Genomic DNA, 21,248 nt, shown 5'->3' on the forward strand with positions numbered 1-21,248 from the left:
AGTACACAAGACGTGCCTATTATGTGTCCTCAAGCTTTTAGGTGGAGAGGTGTATCACTATCACTCCAAGGTGATAATGAAAGAAGCCCAAACCGGTGGCATGCATGTTTGGCACCAGGATTACGGCTATTGGTATAACAACGGATGTCTTTTTCCCAATATGGGAACGGTGTTTATTGCTGTAGACAAAGCTCACAAAGGCAACGGTTGCCTCAAGGTAATTGAATTATGATGCAGATCATTATAGATGTGTTGTGTTTCTTATATTCTGTATCTTTTGTCAGATTCTCGAAGGGTCACATAAATTGGGACGAGTTGATCACGTACGCATAGGCGATCAAAACGGTGTCGAAGTTAAAAGAATGGAGCAGATTTTAAAACGATTTGTGGTTGACCACGTGGAATTGGAACCTGGAGATGCTTTGTTTTTTCATTGGTGTGTGGTCGTCCATGATTTGACACGTTTTTTTGTTTTGAATTTAATCCGGATATAATTAATTTTGCGACTCATTTAAGTACCGTCACTTGTACGTGGTAGGTGAGGTTTTTATTTTTTGTTTTCTCAGCAATCTTCTTCACAAAAGTGATCAAAACAAAAGTATGGACCGTAGATGGGCATTTTTATGTGCATATAACAGAAGAGATAACAACCCGGTAAAGGACCACCATCACCCGAAATACGAAAAACTGATAAAGGTATAGGCTTACGTGCTAACATTTTGTTAATCTGCTGTACTTGTTAAACAATCAGAAGGCACTATACACGCCAGTTTCATACACCATGCTTGTTGCAATACTTTTTATTTATTTTTCTCTGACAGCTACCGAATTTTGAGATTGCTTTGTGTAACAAAAAAGTTGACTGTGACGAAAAGGACTTTTTCAGAGTATCAAACGACATCAGCATAATAGGTCAATCTAAAAAATCCTGAATACAGTGCTCATATCACTCGCAAAGTACCTTGTTTATATGAAATGAGTTATATCACTTGCAAAGTAGGCCTACCTCGATGAGTTTTTGATTTTGTGTTATTTTTACAGAAATAAAAAAAACGTTTTCTGCAAAAATGTTTTTCAATGATGACGTCACAAGGTTACGTAACAACGTGACGTCACAAACTTATGTCAAAACCTGGCGTGATACAGAAGTAATCTTAAGAACTTTACACAGTTGGTTGGTTTGTTAAAGTCTTAGGCTGGAGATAGTTGTTACTTTCAAAACTAAAGCTCTATTACAAATTCAAAGTTGCTATCGATTTGCGCAAAGCGAGAAAACGCCTTTATTTCGTTGAAGTTATCAACTTTTTATTTTCGATGCTGTTGTGAGCCACACGTACGACGCATTTAGGAAGTTAAAATAGGCAAATAATGCAGTTTTTATTCGGGGGGAAGGCATGGCTAAGTGCCAAACAATGTTTGACTTCCGCTTACGTATTAGGAGTGATTAACAATCTTGCCTTTGGTATTTATTGTCAATATCAATTCGGTAACTCGTTGTTATCACAGTCGTTCATGCTTTCTTGGTATTAAGTTAGCTGCAATATGTAAAGTTAGCTGCAATGTGTAAAGTTAGCTGCAATATGTAAAGTATAAAAAGTAAAAAAGAGTGAACCTTTGCGTTGTACGGTTTCGGGCGCATTGGCAGATGGCCAACCGTACCTTTTAACCTAACGCAGGCAGGTATAGGACCATTTTTGACTGCCATCCTAAACGCAATGATCCCCAATCACTTGGGGTGTCGACCGATGGCACCAACATCGGCCCGTGGACTAAAATTATACATACCGGTAAGTCATTTCCATTTTCATTATCTCACTTATAGTCACACTACTCCTGGATGTACTCGTCTCGTTGCAACAAACAAGCTCAGACTTTTTTAATTGATATATAGCATCCTAAGTTGAACCTTGTTTAATCACAATTAGGCAATATGAAAAATGGTAAATTTAAAAAAGCATGTACAAAAAACAAACAATCAGTGCTATACCTGTTTCCTCAGGGACCATAGTTATATTTTTGATTCTTGATCGGTGTGTGTATATAAAGGTGAAAAGGTTAAGATTACAGTACAGTATACACGCCACAGCATGGGTCGGCAAATCACCTTAACAAAGTGCATCACTACCACTTAATTACCATTATTATTACATCACTAACAATAGCCCTAAGCACACATTTGCATTTCGATCTGCAGTGTTCGCGTAACAAGTTGGTGTTGTCATAACTTAAAGCAGGGCATTTTACAATAAAAATTACAAAGTAAACATGTGCGTTATTTGTGCGACTTAGAAACCAAGCTCAAAGCAAAACTGATAGCTAACACTTCTGGAGTTCTGGGTAGCCTATATAAGGCTGAAAAAGCGTCGAAGTATATTCCCAAATAGCTGGCACATTATTGTGTTCGTGACAATTCGTTTTTTTTCGGCAGGGCTAGGGTATCTTTACAGAATTTAACATATTAAATTAGGTTTAATGGCGTCTCCCGAGATACGTAAATTAGATGTCAGACCATTTTCAAAAATCCTGGACGACCTAGCTGTGTGTGCATCTGTGTTGTCAAAATGTTGTCGTTTTTTAGGTAGTCCTACGTAAATGGGTAATTCTACAGGCTGTAGAGACGGAGCCGGACTCGCATTTTTAAAAGGGTTTTGAGTGGCTGTATGCGTAGCATTTGAGTTTTCGGAAAGACGTCGAGGGGCATAGGCTTATATTTTGATCAGTCGTGACATCACAAATTTACATCATACCATGACGCACCAAGGTCACGTAAAAACGTGATATCACAAAGTTACATCGGCATAAAACAGTATAACTCTAGGAACAACGCACAATTTTTATTTTGTTAAAGTTAAAGGTTGGAGAGGTATTAGCCTACTTTAGGGAAACAGCTGCATATTATAAAGATGTTATCGATTAGCGCGAAGCGAAAACGCGCCTTTGAATTTAGGTTGCCAACATTTATATTTGACGCGTTTGGGTTAACCACTTAACAAAATAGGCTAAACATATTAGCCTACTATCATATTAGACTATGAGAGGTTAACGCGGATCGCGGAAAAGTGCACTTACGTATTTAAAATAGGCAAAAAATGCATTTTGGAGGGCCATGACCACGCTCCCAGGATCCGCCCCTGTACCACGCATATTAGGCACATAATTATATTTGCAGATTGCCCGAAATAAGGGCATTTATTGTTTAATCAAACAGAAGTTATACTTGATAAAAGTCATAAATAGCGCTATAAACGTGAAAAGCAGTGTGCGCCTCTCATGGTCACTGTACATGCGCAAATGAAGCCAACTTTGTGACTGACCTGCCAAAAAAATTTTCCGACCGACGGTTAATGATACACACTGCCCTTAGGTGGCATCACAAAACTAGTCCCTGCTGTCTGCTTCCACTGCTATATCCTACCAACGACATAGAAACAATTTATATGTCGTTGATCCTACCTAAACGTGCTGTTCCCAATTTGATAAAAGGGTTTGAGATTCGACTATTATTTTAAATCAATTATCGGTAAACAACAAACCTACATCTGTTTATTTTCAGTTTTATTGTAAGCTGGCCGCTGAAACATCATTTCTCACACGAAATATTCTTGTTTTCGACGGATGTTTAACTAATTAATTTGTAAACATTCAACAAAAACAAAGTGTCGTCCCAGGTACTTTCCCAGTTGGTAAACGTTTCGCAATGAAAGTTTCCAATTTAGTGAGTGGCAAGGTTTAGCTAATTTTAGCAATTTTGCCCATTTTCAGATGTTTTGCCAACCGCTTGCAAAAAATAAATAATGTTTTTATTCATTGAATTATTGGTTAGTAGAAAAGAAAAAAAACTTTGACTTTACTACATAACTTAAAAATTAAAAATCAAGCCTTTATTTCACAAAAATCACAATTCACAATGCAACGTTATTTACTCTTGTCTTGAAATGATTTTGTTTAAAAGTGTTTGAGCTTTAATTGTTACTTTTTAATTTATTAAAGCCATACTTGTCAGGGTTCTATTAGTGGCAAACACGAGCTATGTTTGATTTCTTGGCGCTCTTTTACTTATGTACGTCAAAAGTTATGCAAAAAACAAAACAAAATAATACCGCATACCACAACGCATATTGTTTAGGTTAGGGTGCGGGTTAGCGTTTGGGTGAGGGTGGGTCAAGTAATATTATCTGTATTATTAATAATAACTTGATCCACCCTCAACCAAACGCTAACCCGCACCCTAACCCAAACAATATGTGTTGTGGTATGCAGTATTTGAAGAAATTTTTTTTTTTATTAACTTTCACGTACATAAGTAAAAGAGCGCCGATTTCTTTGCTGTTTAAAAAAGTGTTTTTAATTACTTAATGTTGAGTCATATAATAATAGCTTTAATTTATGCAATACATAAGGTAGGTTGGTTGTATTCGCCATGTTTTACCATACAATTCACAGGCTGATTTTTAGTTCTAGTTTCCATGCAAACACTTCTAGACACACCAATTGGATGCAAGCAGCTTGAATATTCAAGGTGCAATGTATCTCTGGAAGTATTAATTTTCAAATTTATGAATTAATATTTAGTTATAACAGACCTTGAAAAACAGTTGTGCAGAAAGTGATTTACAAAGAAAAATCCTTAGAAACTGAATGTTAATATTCTTAAATATGAAAATTAAAATTCCATTGACGTAATAAGAATATCAAAGCCCATACAGAAGTAGGTATCATTTTGAACGTTTCGAATAACTCTTTATTCATTTTCAACATAGCTGATACCCATGATACCTACTTCTGTATGGGCTTTGATATTCTTATTACGTCTTACTACAGCCTCCAACCATTATGCTCTAAAATTCCATTGCTTTTGATTTTTTTCAAGATTAAATGTTGAAAATGTAAGGTTGATTTAAGTAATGTGTAAAAACAGCCAAACAATATCTTCTTTCCTTCCATGATATTACACAGTGAACTTTCGAGCTGCTAAGACATACTGACATACAATTAGGTGATTTTAAAACAAGTTGTAAGTAATTTACCACAAAAACCTTTTGTCTATTGTATGCACAGTAACATGATAGTACCATGGCATGCACAGTTACCTAGACAGAAAAATTTCTCCCAAATACTGACCTAATCAAAGTATATAGTATACCCAGTTGAAGAACATTGCATTAAGGACTTGCATTAACCGTAGTTTTTAATAGATATATATATATCTGTATTTTAAGTGTACCAGTATGTATCCTAAGTGATGAATATAATTTGTCGGATTTCCAATTGCTTTAAATTGGTGTATCTTTATTGAGAACTAGAGGATTGGAGCAATAAAATTGTTTATCAAAACAAGCACGAGCATGGATCAGGTAAAATAAAATTGATGTGCAGTTTGGTTTGTGTATTAATAATACTTTATAGCAAATACAATAGGCAAAACAAACTATTTTGGTTTCTGTTCTTGAAAACAAGGATAATGAATGCCACAGCTAAATATGCAGCGCTTTGTAGGTTTAGTACCGCGCATTTTAGAAATATATTTTAACATGCACTCTTATAGAATCCCGGTTTGGCACATTATTGGGTTAAATAAATGTGCTAAATCCTGTAAAAAGACACTCATAATATGTTTGAGTCACTTTTTTCTTTTGTTGCATCTCTTGCAAGCGTAACTCAAAAATTGGCTTGAATCCTTGACCAACTAACACCCGTAGAAAAGTGTGCAGCATATTATGACTACATGTCATAAAGTATAACAGTGTTGATTATATGTTTTTTCTGACATTCTTTTAGTTGAAGCAACCTTGTCCATCTTTTTAGGAACTCCCAAATTTAGTTGCATAAAAGCCACCCTGCCTTATAAATAAAAACATGCAAACTTTTATCAGGAATGATTTACTAGCTATTTTACCAACATGTTGTATGTTTTAAAATTAAATATTTTTTTTGCCTTCAATTAATCTTTAATGCTCTTTTTATTTATTAGTTTATCCAGTTGTATGATGTCAGAGAAATATCAGCCTTAACTTCTGACAGAGGCGAACTGGGTTCTGGATCATTTGGATCAGTCCGACTTGCTAGACATTCTTTTTTGCAGGAAATTGCAGTAAAATGCTTTCATATCAGTGGAGGAGAACTTGAGAAAAACACTATTGAAAAAAGGTATTTAAGATCCCTCTAAATAACAGAGATTAATGTCATATTTTATCCTGAGGTAAAGTTTCAGTTTTTGTTGGTTAAAATTTACATTTTATGCTTCAAGTTATTGTGTTATAAAAGTGTTAAGTAACCTCAAGTTAGTTCATAGGTTTCACTGACTCAATAGCCATTTTATAATTTCAAATTTTGTTTTTACACAAATCACACTAAGTTTGGCCTAATATATGTTAACAACTTATCACTTATTTGTGTTGCCATTTGATTCAGCTGCATTATATTTATGAAACTGTTTCAGCATAAAAGAGGAGCTAGAAATTCTACGTAAGATTTCACATAACAACATCGTAAAGGTTTATGGCTGGACCAAGTGGTCAGAATCAATGGGCATATTGATGGAATATTTGCCAGCTGGAAATTTGAAGAATCTTCTTTTTAACATTGGTGTTGAAATTGGCCTTGGTCTCAGGCTGAGAATGTGTACTGACATATCTTCTGGCTTGACTTCCCTACACAACTTTGAGCCAACTGGGAAAAGACAGCTAATCCATGGCGACCTAAAACCTGAAAATGTGATACTCGACAAAGATCTGCACTGCAAAATAGCAGACTTTGGTAGTGCACGGATTTCAACCAAACGGTCAGTGCAGTCGACAAACACAATAAACAAAAACAAGCAATTTACCCAGGTCTATGCTGCCCCTGAAAGATTAAAGCAACATGGGACAGAGCTAAGAAAAGAGCATGACACCTATAGCTTTGCAATGATTATATACATGAGTGTAGCACGCAACTACCCCTTTGACGTTGACGCTGATCGTTTTATTGAAGGTGTCAAAAAGGGACAAAGACCCGATTTGGGCTGTTTTAAAAAACTACTGAATAACCTTGATGAAACAGATGATACTTATCGTGAAATTATCAAAATCCTTGAAACAGAAATGGTAAAATGCTGGGATCATGACCCTTCCAAGAGACCTTTCATGTTCAATGTTACAAACAGATTAAATCAGGTGTTAAACAAGATTCCCCACCACAAGATTTTAATTCAGGCGGCCAAAGCTTCAGAGCAGCTCGAGCTAACACCACCCGATTGGACGGACAACAGCACAGTTAAGCCTTTGGAAGATTTCTCAACTTCAATTTCGCGATTCTTGCAAATTCCATGCCAAAGTTCGCCTGTTCAACATCAGCCTGATCATGTAGGTTCAGTGAGAACAGAGCAATTTGATCCCCTGGCATCTTTTCTACCAAGTTTATCAACTAATGGTATGGTACATATTACTCTTTTTAGCTTACAAAAGTTTTTTTGTAAAAATACTAAGCTTACACTGATAATTTTATTTTGTCAAATGTACGCTTTGGAATAGTTTATAGTCTCACTTCTAATATATGTTATAAATGAATTTGCTGAAATTTTGTTTAAAATTACCTGTTTATTTACCTGAATAAAAACTTTTTGTTTTGGTTACTATTTTAACGGTATATATCACTGTGAAAGAAGTAACATATTGCTATAATACACTGAAAGAAATTGCAGATTCACCGAATCTGTCGATCATTGATGCAAGCAGGGCAGATTAGAAAAACAACTAGCTATAAATGGCTCAGTTGGTACGGTCCCGGCTTGACCGGAGGTCGTGAGTTCGAACCTCACTGCAGGCTAGTTGTTTTTCTAGTCTGCCCTGCTTGCATCAATGATCGACAGATTCGGTGAATCTGCAATGGCTTTCAGTGTACTATTGATATGTAAGCCGTAATCGTTGGTCAAAAAGCAGCTTCAGAAGGGCTAGATCTCAGTTGTTAACACTCATATGTGTGTACATATGTTTCATTGTACATATGGTTATAACTCATAAATGCAGTTGACATTGAGATTGATTTTATTTTAACTGCTACATCAACAATTTACAGGCCAAAACTCTTCCTTGCCAGCATCTTCTCAAGATAAAAATGCCTTAAATTCAAGCACAGATGTTCCTTCAAAGTTTCAGTTTAATTCAAAACCTATGGGAAAGCTGTTTACTTTTAGAGGTTCCCATGTGCCTGATGAAAATAACATTCAAAACCTGATGGAGAAAATGACATTGCATGATAGTAAGTGAATTAATTGTATTTTAGACAAAATACCAGACTTTGTCCATGCTAATGTAATTGTATTGCATAATGCTCTGCACAATACTACTTTCAAGGTAGCCTGAAGACTTTCATTATTGAGCTACTTATTGTTTATCTGTGCAGCTTTTAATACACAGTAAAAAGCATTACATATGCACTACATTGTGCTAATGCAAAGACCCATCCATTCTACTCGATATAAAATTTGAAGGTAGACTTATATTTACTTAAAATGATTTGAAATACAGCTAATTTGCTATAAATATGCAATTACTGTTTGATTAAATTACACTGTGTCTTAACTATTATACATTATGTTAAACTACCTTCCAAGAGAGTTCGCTTTACAGACAACTATGTATAAACCTTTCTAAAAAAACAGCAATGACTTAATATATATATTTTTAGGTCATTACTAGAGCAATTGTTTTTTTTTTTCCATTTATTAGGCCATTAATAAAGCAAAATTATTTTTTTGCTTTAAAAATTTACATTTTAGGCAGTGTTCCTAATTTTTACGAAGTGTGCAGGTGCCCAAAAATTCCAACAAAAAAGTGCCCAAATTGGATACGCGGAAAACCCATTTTTTGTCTTCACTTTTTTTAGTCTGTTATTATGGTTAATTTCCGCTGGGCTATATCCGCTCTTTTTCACCATTTCACAAACAAAAATAATAATTAGTTTAGAACTTCTGTTTTTATTACCTTTAAAATATAATCTGTAATTATTTTTGGCCGGTGGATTGTCTAAAACAGCAACAATAATTGCAGAAATTTTTCTTTCATTTTCCAAGATTCTGTTCAAGAATCTTCATCAGATTCTTTTCTTTCAAGATTCTTTCATCAGACGAATACTCAGGCTGCAGGCCCATTTATAGTTAATCACAAACTTCAAACAGAAGCAAAGAAAACGCCCAACATTGAACTTGAAAAGATTGTGTCACACACTCTCAGACATGACACTAATACAGTTCATAGCTTTCAGCGAAAAGTTTCTTAAAATAAAATTTCCAAATATCATTTCCTGTTTTGATAATATGATAGGTCTGTGTTAATTTCTCGCCATTTAACACAGCTTGCATTTTTTTAACTGCCACCTCAACAATACTCCAAAGTTGCCAGCATTTTTTGGGCATTTTTGCGTTCCACTGATCACCAATGAAAAAGTAAAATCAAGTGACTGACACTAATGCACTACTAGCAATTTGTGTTTTAAATAAATGGATTCCTAATAGGTAAAAATCTTGTCTTTTTTATTTTGTAGGTAAAAAAAAAATTTCTAGTTCATTAGGTCACAAAATATTTTCTCTAGTCATTACAAAACAGAATTTTAAAAAGAGTATGTTATGCTAAATTCCACACAACCTTATATGTATGCCTTTAAGAAGTGTAAAAATGCTACGTTCATATAAATCAATAAAACACAATATCAATTGCCATTTTATTAATGTGCAAACAAAAAAGGTGTTTCTTGAATTGTACTCCCGAATTTGGGTTACTTTCGATCTACATTGTGTTGGTTGTGTCAGACTGAATATTTAAAATCATTTACCTGTTAATAAATGTTTATAGTAATCTAAAATTACTTGGTTAATGAGTTTTTTTGTTTTTAGATAAAGTTGTTTTAAAATCCGTTTCTTTTCCTCATCAAAGTGTTAATCAGCCTCAAGTAGTGGATCCGAACAGAGGTAATATGTTTATTTTATTTTTGAACAAAACAAAACTTGATGTTAATATTTACCTTTCTTGAAATCTATTCTAACCTGAGGGGAGGCCTCTCGGTAGGTGGGGGAATGCAAATGGTTAGCAAGGGGGCCCGAAGGACAAACTTCTGTCACCAATATATCTTTTAGAAATACTTTCTTATCATTATTATCATTACTGACACTGACAAACTTTATTTATTGTAATATTTTGCATTTGTGTTTTGTGTTTAATTGCTCACCATATAATATTTATTGTTAAATATTTAAACTGCACTGCGAAGTTAAACAACTTAACATTTTTGAAAATAAACGCTGTAAGCTTTGATTTGAATTTACCAAACGTTCTCTTCTGGAAGTTGTTATACTCATACTTAATGCATGTTTTGTTAAAGGGCACATTGCTTCTACGTCCCTACCAGTTGGTCAACAAGCACATGTGATAGATTTTAACACAGGTACTGTTGTTGCGCTGGGTGTGTTTAAGTTTTGTTAATTATCATTAATTGTAAAAAAATTATAGATACAACTCAGCCAAAGTCCCTTCCTGTAATACTCCAGAATCCATCTGAACCAACTCATATTGAAGGTATTACAAACTCAATTTGAATAAATTTACTTTACTTTGTAAAATGCTTCCTGTAACATTATAACACTGATTAAATTCAATGTAACAATATTCAGAACTACAAATAAGTGCGAAATACGATTTTTTATACTTCTATTTGAAATCTTATTGTCATCTTTTTCTAGTTTTTGTTTTTATTGTAGATCAAAATAATTCAAACTTCGCCTATCCTCAAGGAAACAATGTTGACAATCACATAGGTATACATAAAAGTTACTTTTGTTGTTTTATAATAATTTGGCTTTCTACTACAAGAAATTCAAATTGGCGACCTCAGCCACACTAAAACTGTTGTTCCAATAACCAATATACGTGGGTTTAGAAGGAATAGGTTTAGAAACAACATACCACAGTTGTCTGTGGCACCCAGTTAGTATGCATAACTTCTTACTTAAGTAATGAAAGGGTTTTACAGTCCATACCAAGTGGTACTTTTTATCCCTTAAGGCCTGTGTATTAGAATCTGTGTTTTGTTGTTATTCGTCAAAAGAACGATTTCAGAAGGGCAATGTTGTATAAATATGTCTATTAAAGTTTTAGTTCGATTTTACAAGTAATGCTAATAAAACACCAACTTTAATATTACTAATTATCAAGAAAAACCTTTTTATGTTGCTTCTGTAGATGATGATTTTGTTTCAAGTATAAAGGATGGTTCGTTGCCGCTTTCTTTTCAGGAACTTTTTAACAAATCAGGTTTGTCAGTTACAATTTTTTGTGCAAATTCGATGTTGCTCAACAAATGTTTTTAAATTAAACACTGTATCCCAATATATTACTTTTAGCTTTAAGCGAAGTCAGGCAGGTAACAAAATGTTACTGCCTTTGAGGCAAGGGTTCCCAACCTTTTACACCGTGCCCCCCTTTAAAAATTTCAAGAAATAACTGGCCCCCTATCTTTTCAACCTTATAAATTAACGTCATTTTATTTAAAAAAAAAAACGGTTTACTTAACCGGTAGATAAGATTGATAAAATGATATAAATACAACATACAATAAACATGATAGTACATTAATTAGTGGTCAAATATTCAGTTAATGTGATGGTTGAGCCTGTTTTTGCTCTGACAATGTCTTAATTGCTGGTTTAAGATAACTTTCATCATACTTCTTTCTTTTTCGGCAAAAACTATATTATTTTTCCAATTTTTTCATAGCCCGCTTGAAAAAAGGGCCATGGCCCACAGGTTGCTAGGGGTACTAGGGGGCCATGGCCCACAGGTTGAGAACCCTTGCTTTAAAGTTCCTCATTCAATATAAGCAAGTAGAGCTTAAAGTAAAAGCATAATTAAATTAAAAGCGACAGCTACCTAATTATATTAAAACAAGTAAATTTAACTACTTGTCAAAGCAAAGCCACTTTTACGGCGCGCGCATACTATAAAAAAGCCTTAAAAAACATGTTAGTGTGGCATGCTTGCCTTGTGCATTACAGCGTTTATCCTCAAGGTTTAATGGCTTTTTTACCTCGTGTCAAAAATATATTTGACTGTTCCCACTATCGGATCAGACATAAAAGCTTGAAATCTCTAAAAGCTTCACTTAATTCAGTGCTTCCCCAACTTTTTGCAATGCGACCCAAATTTGACTATTGTGAAATTTGAAAAAAGACACATACCACTGGTATGTAGTATGTTAGATTTTAGTGAAATCAGTCTATCATTAGCACTCAGTTGAAATATGAATATTGTCTTAAAGATCAGCAATTTATCTAATTTAACAAAACTTGCTCTTTGTAGAGTTTAAGACCTTTAGGGTAAATCGATTCCTTAAAAAGGTGAAAACTCATAGATGTTTGCTCGAAGCGCTAAAAAAATAGTGATTCCATGTAAAACCTGTAGAAAACTGTTTTAGGGGGCAGGGCCCGGTTCCGGCCCTGCATCCGGTCTGTGTTGAATAGGAGGAACCAAACCGTTCAATTTTTGGCAGAAATAAAACTTCCCGGAGCTTTTACCCGTTGGGCCTATATTGTGGGGACCCCCTCCTTAACCCGTAAGCTTTTGCAGCAAAAAGTCCCGAGTCCGAAGTCGCCTGGTCGCTCGTTGTAAGCTTCACTGGGCACCTGCGAAGCGGGAAGTTTGACGCGGCGCGAGCAACTGTGCCCAAAGTGGTGCGCTGGGCGCAAAAGCTCAAGGCCAAAAGCAAGGCGAAGCTGGCCAAGGGTTTCGCCAACACGCACCGTAACGAGGGCCGCTACCTGGAGGCTGTGCTCTTCTTCGAGGTGGCGCAGCAACTCTACCGGCCGCCGTTGCAGGAAAGAAACCTAAAGAACTACTGGGTAGGCACTGCCGTCTGTCTCGACGAGGTCATGACCCTGGCGCGTGGCATGCCCGTTGAGAATCGCCCGATTACCAAAGGCTACTTGCTGGAGAACGTCTCGCGACTTCACGATGAGATTAAGGCAGGCGCTGAGCCAGGCAAGTTTCCCCTAATTCTTCCCACCTGTTTGCGTTGTCTTGCTGCGTGTCATCAAGCGGTTGGCCACGTCGACAAGGCATCCAATTGCCTGGAAACAGCGACGAGCGACATGGAGCAAAATCTAAAAGACAGTGCGCGATATTTGCTTTACGGCGAGTCTCTGCACGACCTCGGGCGCCTTCACGCCGACCTGGACCCGCACAAAAGCCGCCAGTATTTCGAGAGGGCGCTAGAAGCCAAAAAGCAGGCAACCGACTACACGCGCGAGGAGGCCAAGGAAAAGAGCGTGGAAGAAACACGAAGGCAGATTGTGTAACTTTTACTCTTTCGCTTTATTCCGACTGGCGATCGACTTTCGTTTAGCAGTAGATGCCGCTTAACCATGTAAAAATCAAAAGTAGTTTTTTTTTTTTATTTCGCTTTTATTAACTCAAATACCGCAAATAATGGTGTACCAACTTTCCTTACTAGAAAAACGCACGGCAGTTTCATAACCCAGTTGATTTCTAATGATGCCATATAATGGTGCTTTATTCAGTTTTATTTATTTTAAACAACTCTTCTGCTTGTATGCTTTGCTGTGTAGTGTTCACAATTTCTATGCAAGATGTGTTTTTGTTGCTTTTGTCTATCGCAATGCTGCACGTGTTTTTTCGATCGCAGTTTTTCTTCTTTTACATTTTAACTATCGTTCCAATTTATCGGAAATAAAATGCATATAGATTGTAACCTGAAAATCAGTTTATTGAAAAATACAAAGGCGTTATGATTGCGACTGTTTTATAATTAAGTTGTTCCATTGCCGAGCATTGAACTATATTTTGACATTTTATTGTCGTTTGTTTTTGAAAATTTAAACGCTGGCACAAAAACAGCTTTGTAAGTTATTGTGTCACCATTTCACGTACTGTGTCTGCGCAAAATGAAATATATATATAGAAAACGTGAAGTGTTTGTAGGTTATGTAAAATGCGTGTTCTCTTTAGCGATAAATAGGCTACAATACTAAGTGAAGTTCACTTCTTCGTACTAATAATGTTTTACGCGACCGCCTAAAACACTGCATTGTATAGCTGTAACCTTTGTCGCATACAAAACTGCCCACCCAATTAGTCGTAATGTCAGATAAACTTGACCAATCAACGGGTTCCACATTTTTTAGTTAACGGCTATGCACAGTTTTTGTGTTAGGTATATTAGCTTATTTGTTTCAGTAAACAGGCCTAAGAGTACTTTGATGGAGAACAACTTTGGTATTAGTGTGTCGTGGTATATTTACCAAAATTAACTCCTGAACACAATAGTATATTTCACCATAGTTAGTATAGCATTTCACCATAGTCCGCTCACGGTCCATTATTTTCTATACTTGTTTGCTTCATTACAGAGGTTGGGTGCGTGGTTGCAGTTTAACAGACTTGGTTGCTTTAGGTTTTGGTTGAAACAACATATCATGGCAAACAGGAAAACTTCCAATGCCTACAAAAGAAAGGACCAGGGCTGATAATACAATTTAAGGCTGGTCTTAAAACAACCTAAAACCTGACTAAAACGCAACTTTGTGGCGTCATTCTTATTTTTTGTGAAATTTTAAAATATTTAGCTGGGTTTCGGCGACGTTCAGTTTGGATCAGACAACTAGAATTAACCTATGGATTAGACAATTAGAATTACCCTCTGGATTAGTCAATTAGAATTAACCAGCGGTGTAAGTAGACCATTTTTTCCCTTGAGATGGCATTGCAAAGTTACGTCGCGTAGAGCCTTTTGGAGCCTGGGTTATCTTTTGATGTAGTGCACAAACATGCGATTTACTTCACTACTGGAATTATCGTTAGTTGTTGCACATATCTTTATTTTTCTTCTGGCTTAATATTCTTAGCAGAAATACTTGTCACATTAACAGCCCATGTCAATTAATTTAATTATGCCTAGTTTCACATATATCTGACAAACACCAGTTTACCGAGTTAAGACAATTACACTTTTTTCGTTTATTAGACAAGGGAACATTTAGCTTTTTGAGTTGGTTTAAAAGGTAATCTATTCAAATTATACTTCTTGCTTATTTAATTTAATAATCATAATATTTCCCGACATCTAGTGGTGGGAAATGCGCATATTTTGGCAGGGAAACCAGTAACGCTAAATTAAAAAATACTATTAAAGCGTTTTTTAAACTTTGAGTGGTCGGTAAACAAGGACTTAAATCAGCTCTTTCAACTCAAATATGGTAAGATAAAAACCTGTACTATACAATGTGTTTGGTTTGTAATTAGGTTACGGCGCTGGTCTAGAATCCTACCACATTATTAAAACAACACACAATATTTGAGTTAGGGTGTCGGTTAGTGTTTGGGTAAGGGTGGGTCAAGTATTAATATATTCATTATTTAATAATAATACTTGACCCACCCTAACCCAAACGCTAACCCCGCACCCTAACCCAAATAATTTGCATTGTGGTAGGATTCTAGACCAGCGCCTAGGTTACTCCTAAAATTTTATTGGCGGTTAACGATATGCCACCGAAAACCATAATAGCGACTGAAGTTTTGTGCGTTTGATAAACTTTTTGTGACTCAACGTGTGCACCTTTGCGGCCAAAGTTTAAACTATGGCCCAAACCTTTGAAATCAGCTATACATTGTTATACAGACAAAGATACAGATACTACATTTTTATGATAGATTAGATTGAATTACCCTGATTGCATTACAGTTCAATTCCGCAAAAGATAATTTTCATGGAATACTTGCCTAGAGCCCCGCAATTCACGTCATGTGGTGTGAAATGTCACCAGCATAGCCATTTATGAAAAATGGCCACTTTGGCAAATAAAATGCATAAATTAGCTTATGTTTTATGCAAATTGATGGCAACTTGTGGATGAAATGTCCTGTATGCCAAAAATTAAGATGCTCAATGGTTTAGCTGTTAACATGCAGCATATTTCAATGTTTACACAGTCTGAACTTGGAGTGAATGAACACCACCATCAGCAAGTTATCAGTTTCATTAGATTTTGTCGCTTTAAGCGTGTACAGCGACTGAAGGCAGTTGACCACTGCTTTCAAGATCTCAAAGATAGCAGGTATGGATTGCAGTTTGCACTATGTACATTAAATGTGATGCTTGGTGAAATTGCACTTCAAATTGGAATACATACCTAAACATTTGCCTTAAATAGTACTGAAATTTAAAAAAAAAAGAAAAAAAAAGTATGACATTTTTAAATTTATTGAAATGATTAGATATAAAACATTTAATACGGTACATTGCTGACACAAAGAATTTGTTTCTTGCATCATTTCTTCCATCTAAGATTGTATGAAGACACATACACTCAAGATGAGGTGACAGAAATGCTAAATGGACTTCTGGGAATGGTCAAGGGTGAAATGGAAGCGGAACTTTTGAACGGCAGCCACACCAGTGTCCTGCTACTTCGCCAACTAATGACGCAAGCTGAGAAGTGGCACCTAAAGTTGGCTGCTGATATTTCAGAGCTTGAAAATCGGTGAACCCTGATAATAGATTTATTATTATTGTTGTGCATATCACTTACTTTATTTGTCACCAATCTGTCAAACAAAACACAATGCTAGAAACTAGATAAAATAGTGCATTCATTATGCATTGCTTGCTAGTTTAGTGCACATTTAGCAGAATGGAATGCTATTTTATTTTGGTATGAAACATGTACATATACTTTTTAAACATATAAAGTTTAATTTGCTTATATATATATATATAGTATATTATGTTTTAATGGTTGCTGACAACAGATTGTCCCCTCTATGAAACCTGTTGCTAAAATATTCCAACTTTAATGACAGTTCTGTCAAACAATAATTGTAATATATATGTCAATTTTTGATGGAATTTAAAAATTCTCTACAGAGAACTTCTTGACCAAATTGCGGACTTTGAGGAAAGAGAATTAAGTTTAAGTGGTGGCAACAATGACCCCAGTACCTGGAAGCAAAAACTTGAACCTCTGAATGAAAAGGGAGGAGTTGCACTTCTGCAGATGGAAATTGACCGCTTGCAAAAGGAAAACACACTTTTGGCTGGGCGAAGCAAATCCATGCAAGGCCACGTCACTAAGTGCATGCAGGATAACGAACTGTTGCAACAGCAAATCCGCGACTTGGGTGCTAAGCCTGCAGCTGTCATGGCAAGTAGATGTTCATTTGTTTATAATTTAAAAATATTTTTTTTTGGCAAATTGTGTGTTTTTGTACAGTAGCCACTTATCTAGATTTATTGTGGTTGTTGAACACCAACAATAATGTGTAGGCTGCATTTAAAATAGTTTTTATTCACACAAGCACCACCTCTGAACAAATGCTATTACACTGTCAAACTTTCTAAAATTTGAGCATGGGTGGATCTGTTTTGATGGTTATTGTGATAACAGAACACCATAAAATAAGTTTCTTGCTCAAATAATGCACCTTAAACTAAGCATAGATACATTTAAGGGTTTGGCGGCAAACAACTTCCCCTTGGTTATTAGATATAACAGAAAGTTACTAAGTTTCTTCACTGAAAGCACTAATTTTTTTGCATGTAAATAATTACACAATTAAAACTAAACATCCTGAAACACTCATTAAACGATAAAATGCACCCTTGTCTTCTAATATATTTAAGGACTGTATATGACTGATAGCTTATTGGTTAAATAAATCACTGGGGTTAATCCGTAATTGTGGGAGTGAAACAAGGCACATAATTTAATAAGTGGGCTGTTTTTGTGCCTTACAGCACTATTTACTGCTACTTGGGTAAAGATTAACTTTTTTAGCAGTGGGTCCAAACAACAAAGTTTTTAAATGATACCAATTTAATAAAAATCTGAGAGCAGAAAACAATGTATTTGAAACGACACAGACATGCATTATTTAATATTAAACAGGATAAGGCAGCTGTTAGCAAACTGGAATCCCAGTTAACCAATTTGCAGGACGAATTCGACTCTAATATGAAATTGAAATCAACACGGAATCAAAGCCTTTCAAGTGACCTTACCTCTGCCAAACATGACTTGCTCAAAATTCAAGTAAGTTTTTTTTAAAATACAGCTATTTTTCTCTTCAAAAATAAAAGCGACTGAAATGTATATACAGGACCAACTTGAAATGGCAGAAAAGGAGCTGGATAAAAAATTTCGTGAAACAGCTGCTTACAAAAATTTAAGGGATATGCTTGCCAAAAAGAATGAACAGCTCAAAGAATTGCGCAAAAGACTTGGCAAGTAAGTTGTGTATGTTTGAACTCTGCTTTAAACATCTTTTTGAAATACATGTTTTGAGCTTGACGAATGTTGGGATAAAATAATTAAAATCTAAATTCTTTCAAGTTAAAAAAAAATAGATTAATGACTCCTCTACTAAGTCTATAATAACGTTACCAAGAGAAGTTTTATGTTTTTTTAGGTATGAAACCACTGATTAGCAGTACACTGGATTCATTTCTATTCATGCTCAGTTACACACAAATATCTGTAAAGCTAAGCTTACAAGTTTGGTTTGCACAATTTGCTTCATGTATACTATTCCCATTAAAGCAATCCGCATGTTTTTAAAGATGTTATGTATTTTGTATAGCACACTACTTTTTGCCATGAAATTCCGATGTAGGTTGTTGACGTATTGCGTTCAAATGTTATGGCTCGTAGCCAATATCTACTCTGTGTTTATGCAAAGTGAGAAGTACTTATATAAATTTGATCTAATAAGCGCAAAACTGATGTGGTGCAATAACCTTTTGCAAAGAAGATAATACATTTTTGTAATATTATATTAGCACCTTATACTCTAAACCAGTGATTCCCAAACTGTGTGGAGCGGCACACTATTGTGCCTCGAGAGATTGTCAAGTGTGCCGCGAAGCTTTTTGTAATGTTGAAAAAAAAAAGTATTTGTATTACCATCCAATAGGCATACACGCAAGCATTTTAAATAGCACTATTCTTTACAAATTAATAATTTTGAGACATTTACATATCGTTTGTCATGTGTCAAGTGCGATTGTAAAATTACTCTATTGTTGTTCTGTTAAGAAGTGTGCCGTGCCGCGAGCCAAAAAAGTTTGGGAACCACTGCTCTAAACTGTTGTATTTCCATATGAGTTAAAGTGGTTCATCAGATATACTTAAATAATAATAACGTCTTCATGTTTCTTAAATTGCATACCGGTGTCATAGGTACCAAACTGTTGTCTTTGCAGTTATCTTGCAAATAAAGAAGTTTTATTCTTATAAGCAAGCATGGTCTACTAAGAAGAATTACGAAAAAAGAAAAGACACAATGAATCAATAAACTTGATATCTTTACAAAGTTGCCACTCTGTTCTGTAGCAAATGGTCGTCATATGCATTAAGATCCCCATTCTTCAGGAAATATTGTTTTACAGAAGTATAATATTTTGAAGCTGCTTCACTCATTTCACATTCTGGATCTGTATCAGTTTTAACATATTCCTTTAACCTGTACAGAGAGGGAAATACATATTAATGGTCAAAAGTAATAAATATAGCATTTACATGCTTTACTAGAACCAACAGTAGTTACTCTATTTTCTATACAGGAATGTTTTGTACTGTCGGGTGGTGTTAATTAGGTTTACATTGCTAAGAAACTTGTTTTATGTTTTTTTAACACTTGCAACTTGCAACAAAAGTTTTATAGTTTGTTTGGTTCCCAGCATTGTTTTTGTCAATTCATATCTGACAAATTAAATCTTATAGAGGAATACGATTATATGAACTTGATTTTTTTAAATGCCTTTTCTTGTTGGACCTTGTTTTGGTAATATATATAAGTTGTGTTATTAAAAAAATGTAGTTAAACTTACCGATCTCTTGTTTTTTTAATAACTTTGCTTTCATTAAAAATAGCCTTATCACGAAGGTACAGTTCTTTACATTCCTCGTAAAACTCTTCACTCAAAAACCTAAAAATATGAAGAAACAGGTTTGTTAAATTAATTACCTTTAAAAACATTGGCTTTAGATTAACTAATAGCACTTAGATTGTTAACACAAAACAGGAATTGTATGGTAAACGTATACCTTTCATTCATGCAGTCCATCATTTTGCTGCATTCTGCTTTGCAACTGTAGAAAGTCATAAAACTTTTCCAAGTTTTTGGTTTGTATTGTCTGCAGCAAGCGTTAAACCCTGGAATACAACTTAATGATAAACAAGAGTTATATTTTAATACCTTGTGTGAAGTATGTAGTCCTGCATCATCACCTAACTATTTTTTTGCTTGTTAAATGGGAGAAAAAAATAGGCAGTGGGTCAAGCATTTTTATTAATAACAATGCTTGATCCACCCAAACGCTTAGCCAAATAATATGTGTTGCAATATGCAGTATTTGTAGACCATACCTTTTGCTTTTTTTTACACAACAAATTGATAGATCCCCATTTTAATTATTACAGTTTGTGGGTGTTGTGTTTATGTTAAATACAATACCTAACTAATGAACTGCATGCACTCAATTTGTAAAGAACTCTAAAGATCGGCTTCAGCCAGATACTATGAAGTGCCATCGATTTGACAAATTCCAACTGGCATATCAATAGACAACAAAACGGTTACCTTCTACTTCATCTTTGCAAGAAACAAGGCGAGCCCTTTCTCGCATGTACTTTGCAATTATGACATCTTTTTCGACCTTGCGTAGATTGGGATCGGGATCTTTTGAGTGAAACCCTAAAAATTCAGAAAAGTTAAACGGTTACATTTACCATTTCAGCAAGTTTACATAGCACTGACGATATTCTATTTAAGCAAATCTACCAGTGGCTTCGGTCTGTTGTTTCGAGTATTCCGTAATTCCCACTCCGAGCAATACCGCAGTACCAGCTCCACCAAGTAAATAGGGGTTCAATAAAGCACGAAACATAGTTCACCCCTATAGCGCAAAGTAAAGCCTGGGGTTATTAAACTGTAAACAACCATGGGTTCATTCATGCGTAAAAATTGCCTTCTCGTAGTTTTCGTTGGGTGGTGATATTATTTTGTGTAAATTGTGTTAATAAATGTAAGATTTTCGACACATCAAAAGCACTGTTTAAATAAAAAAAACGGTAATTTTTTTCTTTTTAACCAGATGTCCTTTTTTTAGCAGGCTAGTCCACCGTCTTCTTGGATGTGTTTAAACTAGGTTTTTCAGTTTATTTCTGCCCTACATCGAGCGATAACCTCAGGTTTCCTTAGGT

At 35.2% G+C, this 21,248-nt stretch overlaps 3 protein-coding genes across 4 annotated transcripts; 2 read left to right on the forward strand and 1 right to left on the reverse strand.

Moving 5' to 3' along the window:
- The first annotated feature begins 5,217 nt into the window (after positions 1-5,217).
- LOC146145283 (uncharacterized) lies at positions 5,218-13,702 on the forward strand. 2 transcript variants are annotated; one of them, XM_083389775.1, is made up of 10 exons: positions 5,218-5,354; positions 5,972-6,147; positions 6,440-7,410; positions 8,056-8,238; positions 9,872-9,946; positions 10,357-10,419; positions 10,485-10,550; positions 10,733-10,789; positions 11,214-11,285; positions 12,597-13,702. In XM_083389775.1, exons 1-10 carry the CDS (start codon positions 5,346-5,348, stop codon positions 13,322-13,324), a joined length of 2,400 nt encoding a protein of 799 aa, XP_083245901.1. In that variant the 5' UTR covers positions 5,218-5,345; the 3' UTR covers positions 13,325-13,702. The 2 variants fall into 2 exon arrangements, with proteins under 2 accessions (XP_083245901.1, XP_083245902.1); XM_083389776.1 differs by lacking the exon at positions 10,733-10,789.
- Positions 13,703-15,121: 1,419 nt separating this feature from the next.
- LOC146145284 (leucine zipper transcription factor-like protein 1) lies at positions 15,122-19,582 on the forward strand. The gene is made up of 7 exons (XM_083389402.1): positions 15,122-15,241; positions 15,978-16,102; positions 16,334-16,528; positions 16,912-17,188; positions 17,933-18,076; positions 18,144-18,271; positions 18,453-19,582. Exons 1-7 carry the CDS (start codon positions 15,239-15,241, stop codon positions 18,469-18,471), a joined length of 891 nt encoding a protein of 296 aa, XP_083245528.1. The 5' UTR covers positions 15,122-15,238; the 3' UTR covers positions 18,472-19,582.
- Positions 17,911-20,991, reverse strand: LOC146145285 (uncharacterized). The gene is made up of 5 exons (XM_083389404.1): positions 20,827-20,991; positions 20,626-20,739; positions 20,090-20,198; positions 19,873-19,971; positions 17,911-19,505 (listed from the first exon to the last, which is right to left on the reverse strand). The coding sequence occupies exons 1-5, from the start codon at positions 20,930-20,932 to the stop codon at positions 19,349-19,351; spliced, it is 585 nt and encodes a 194-aa protein (XP_083245530.1). The 5' UTR covers positions 20,933-20,991; the 3' UTR covers positions 17,911-19,348.
- Between the last annotated feature and the right edge of the window lie 257 nt (positions 20,992-21,248).

This window comes from Ascidiella aspersa, chromosome 5 (genome assembly GCF_963924565.1).
Source record: "Ascidiella aspersa chromosome 5, kaAscAspe10.2, whole genome shotgun sequence".
Classification (NCBI taxonomy): Eukaryota; Metazoa; Chordata; class Ascidiacea; order Phlebobranchia; family Ascidiidae; genus Ascidiella; species Ascidiella aspersa.

What these genes read in the sequence shown, in the direction of transcription:
- LOC146145283 (XM_083389775.1), top strand. An exon ending in AAAAACACTATTGAAAAAAG is followed by an intron (nt 6,148 to 6,439) that starts GTATTTAAGATC and finishes AAACTGTTTCAG; the next exon opens with CATAAAAGAGGAGCTAGAAA. An exon ending in GAAAATGACATTGCATGATA is followed by an intron (nt 8,239 to 9,871) that starts GTAAGTGAATTA and finishes TTTTGTTTTTAG; the next exon opens with ATAAAGTTGTTTTAAAATCC.
- LOC146145284 (XM_083389402.1), top strand. An exon ending in ATTTCAGAGCTTGAAAATCG is followed by an intron (nt 16,529 to 16,911) that starts GTGAACCCTGAT and finishes AATTCTCTACAG; the next exon opens with AGAACTTCTTGACCAAATTG. An exon ending in CTAAGCCTGCAGCTGTCATG is followed by an intron (nt 17,189 to 17,932) that starts GCAAGTAGATGT and finishes AATATTAAACAG; the next exon opens with GATAAGGCAGCTGTTAGCAA.
- LOC146145285 (XM_083389404.1), bottom strand. Translation starts at nt 20,932, where the DNA reads ATGTTTCGTGCTTTATTGAACCCCTATTTACTTGGTGGAGCTGGTACT. An exon ending in ACAACAGACCGAAGCCACTG is followed by an intron (nt 20,740 to 20,826) that starts GTAGATTTGCTT and finishes CTGAATTTTTAG; the next exon opens with GGTTTCACTCAAAAGATCCC. An exon ending in TTGCAAAGATGAAGTAGAAG is followed by an intron (nt 20,199 to 20,625) that starts GTAACCGTTTTG and finishes GTTGTATTCCAG; the next exon opens with GGTTTAACGCTTGCTGCAGA.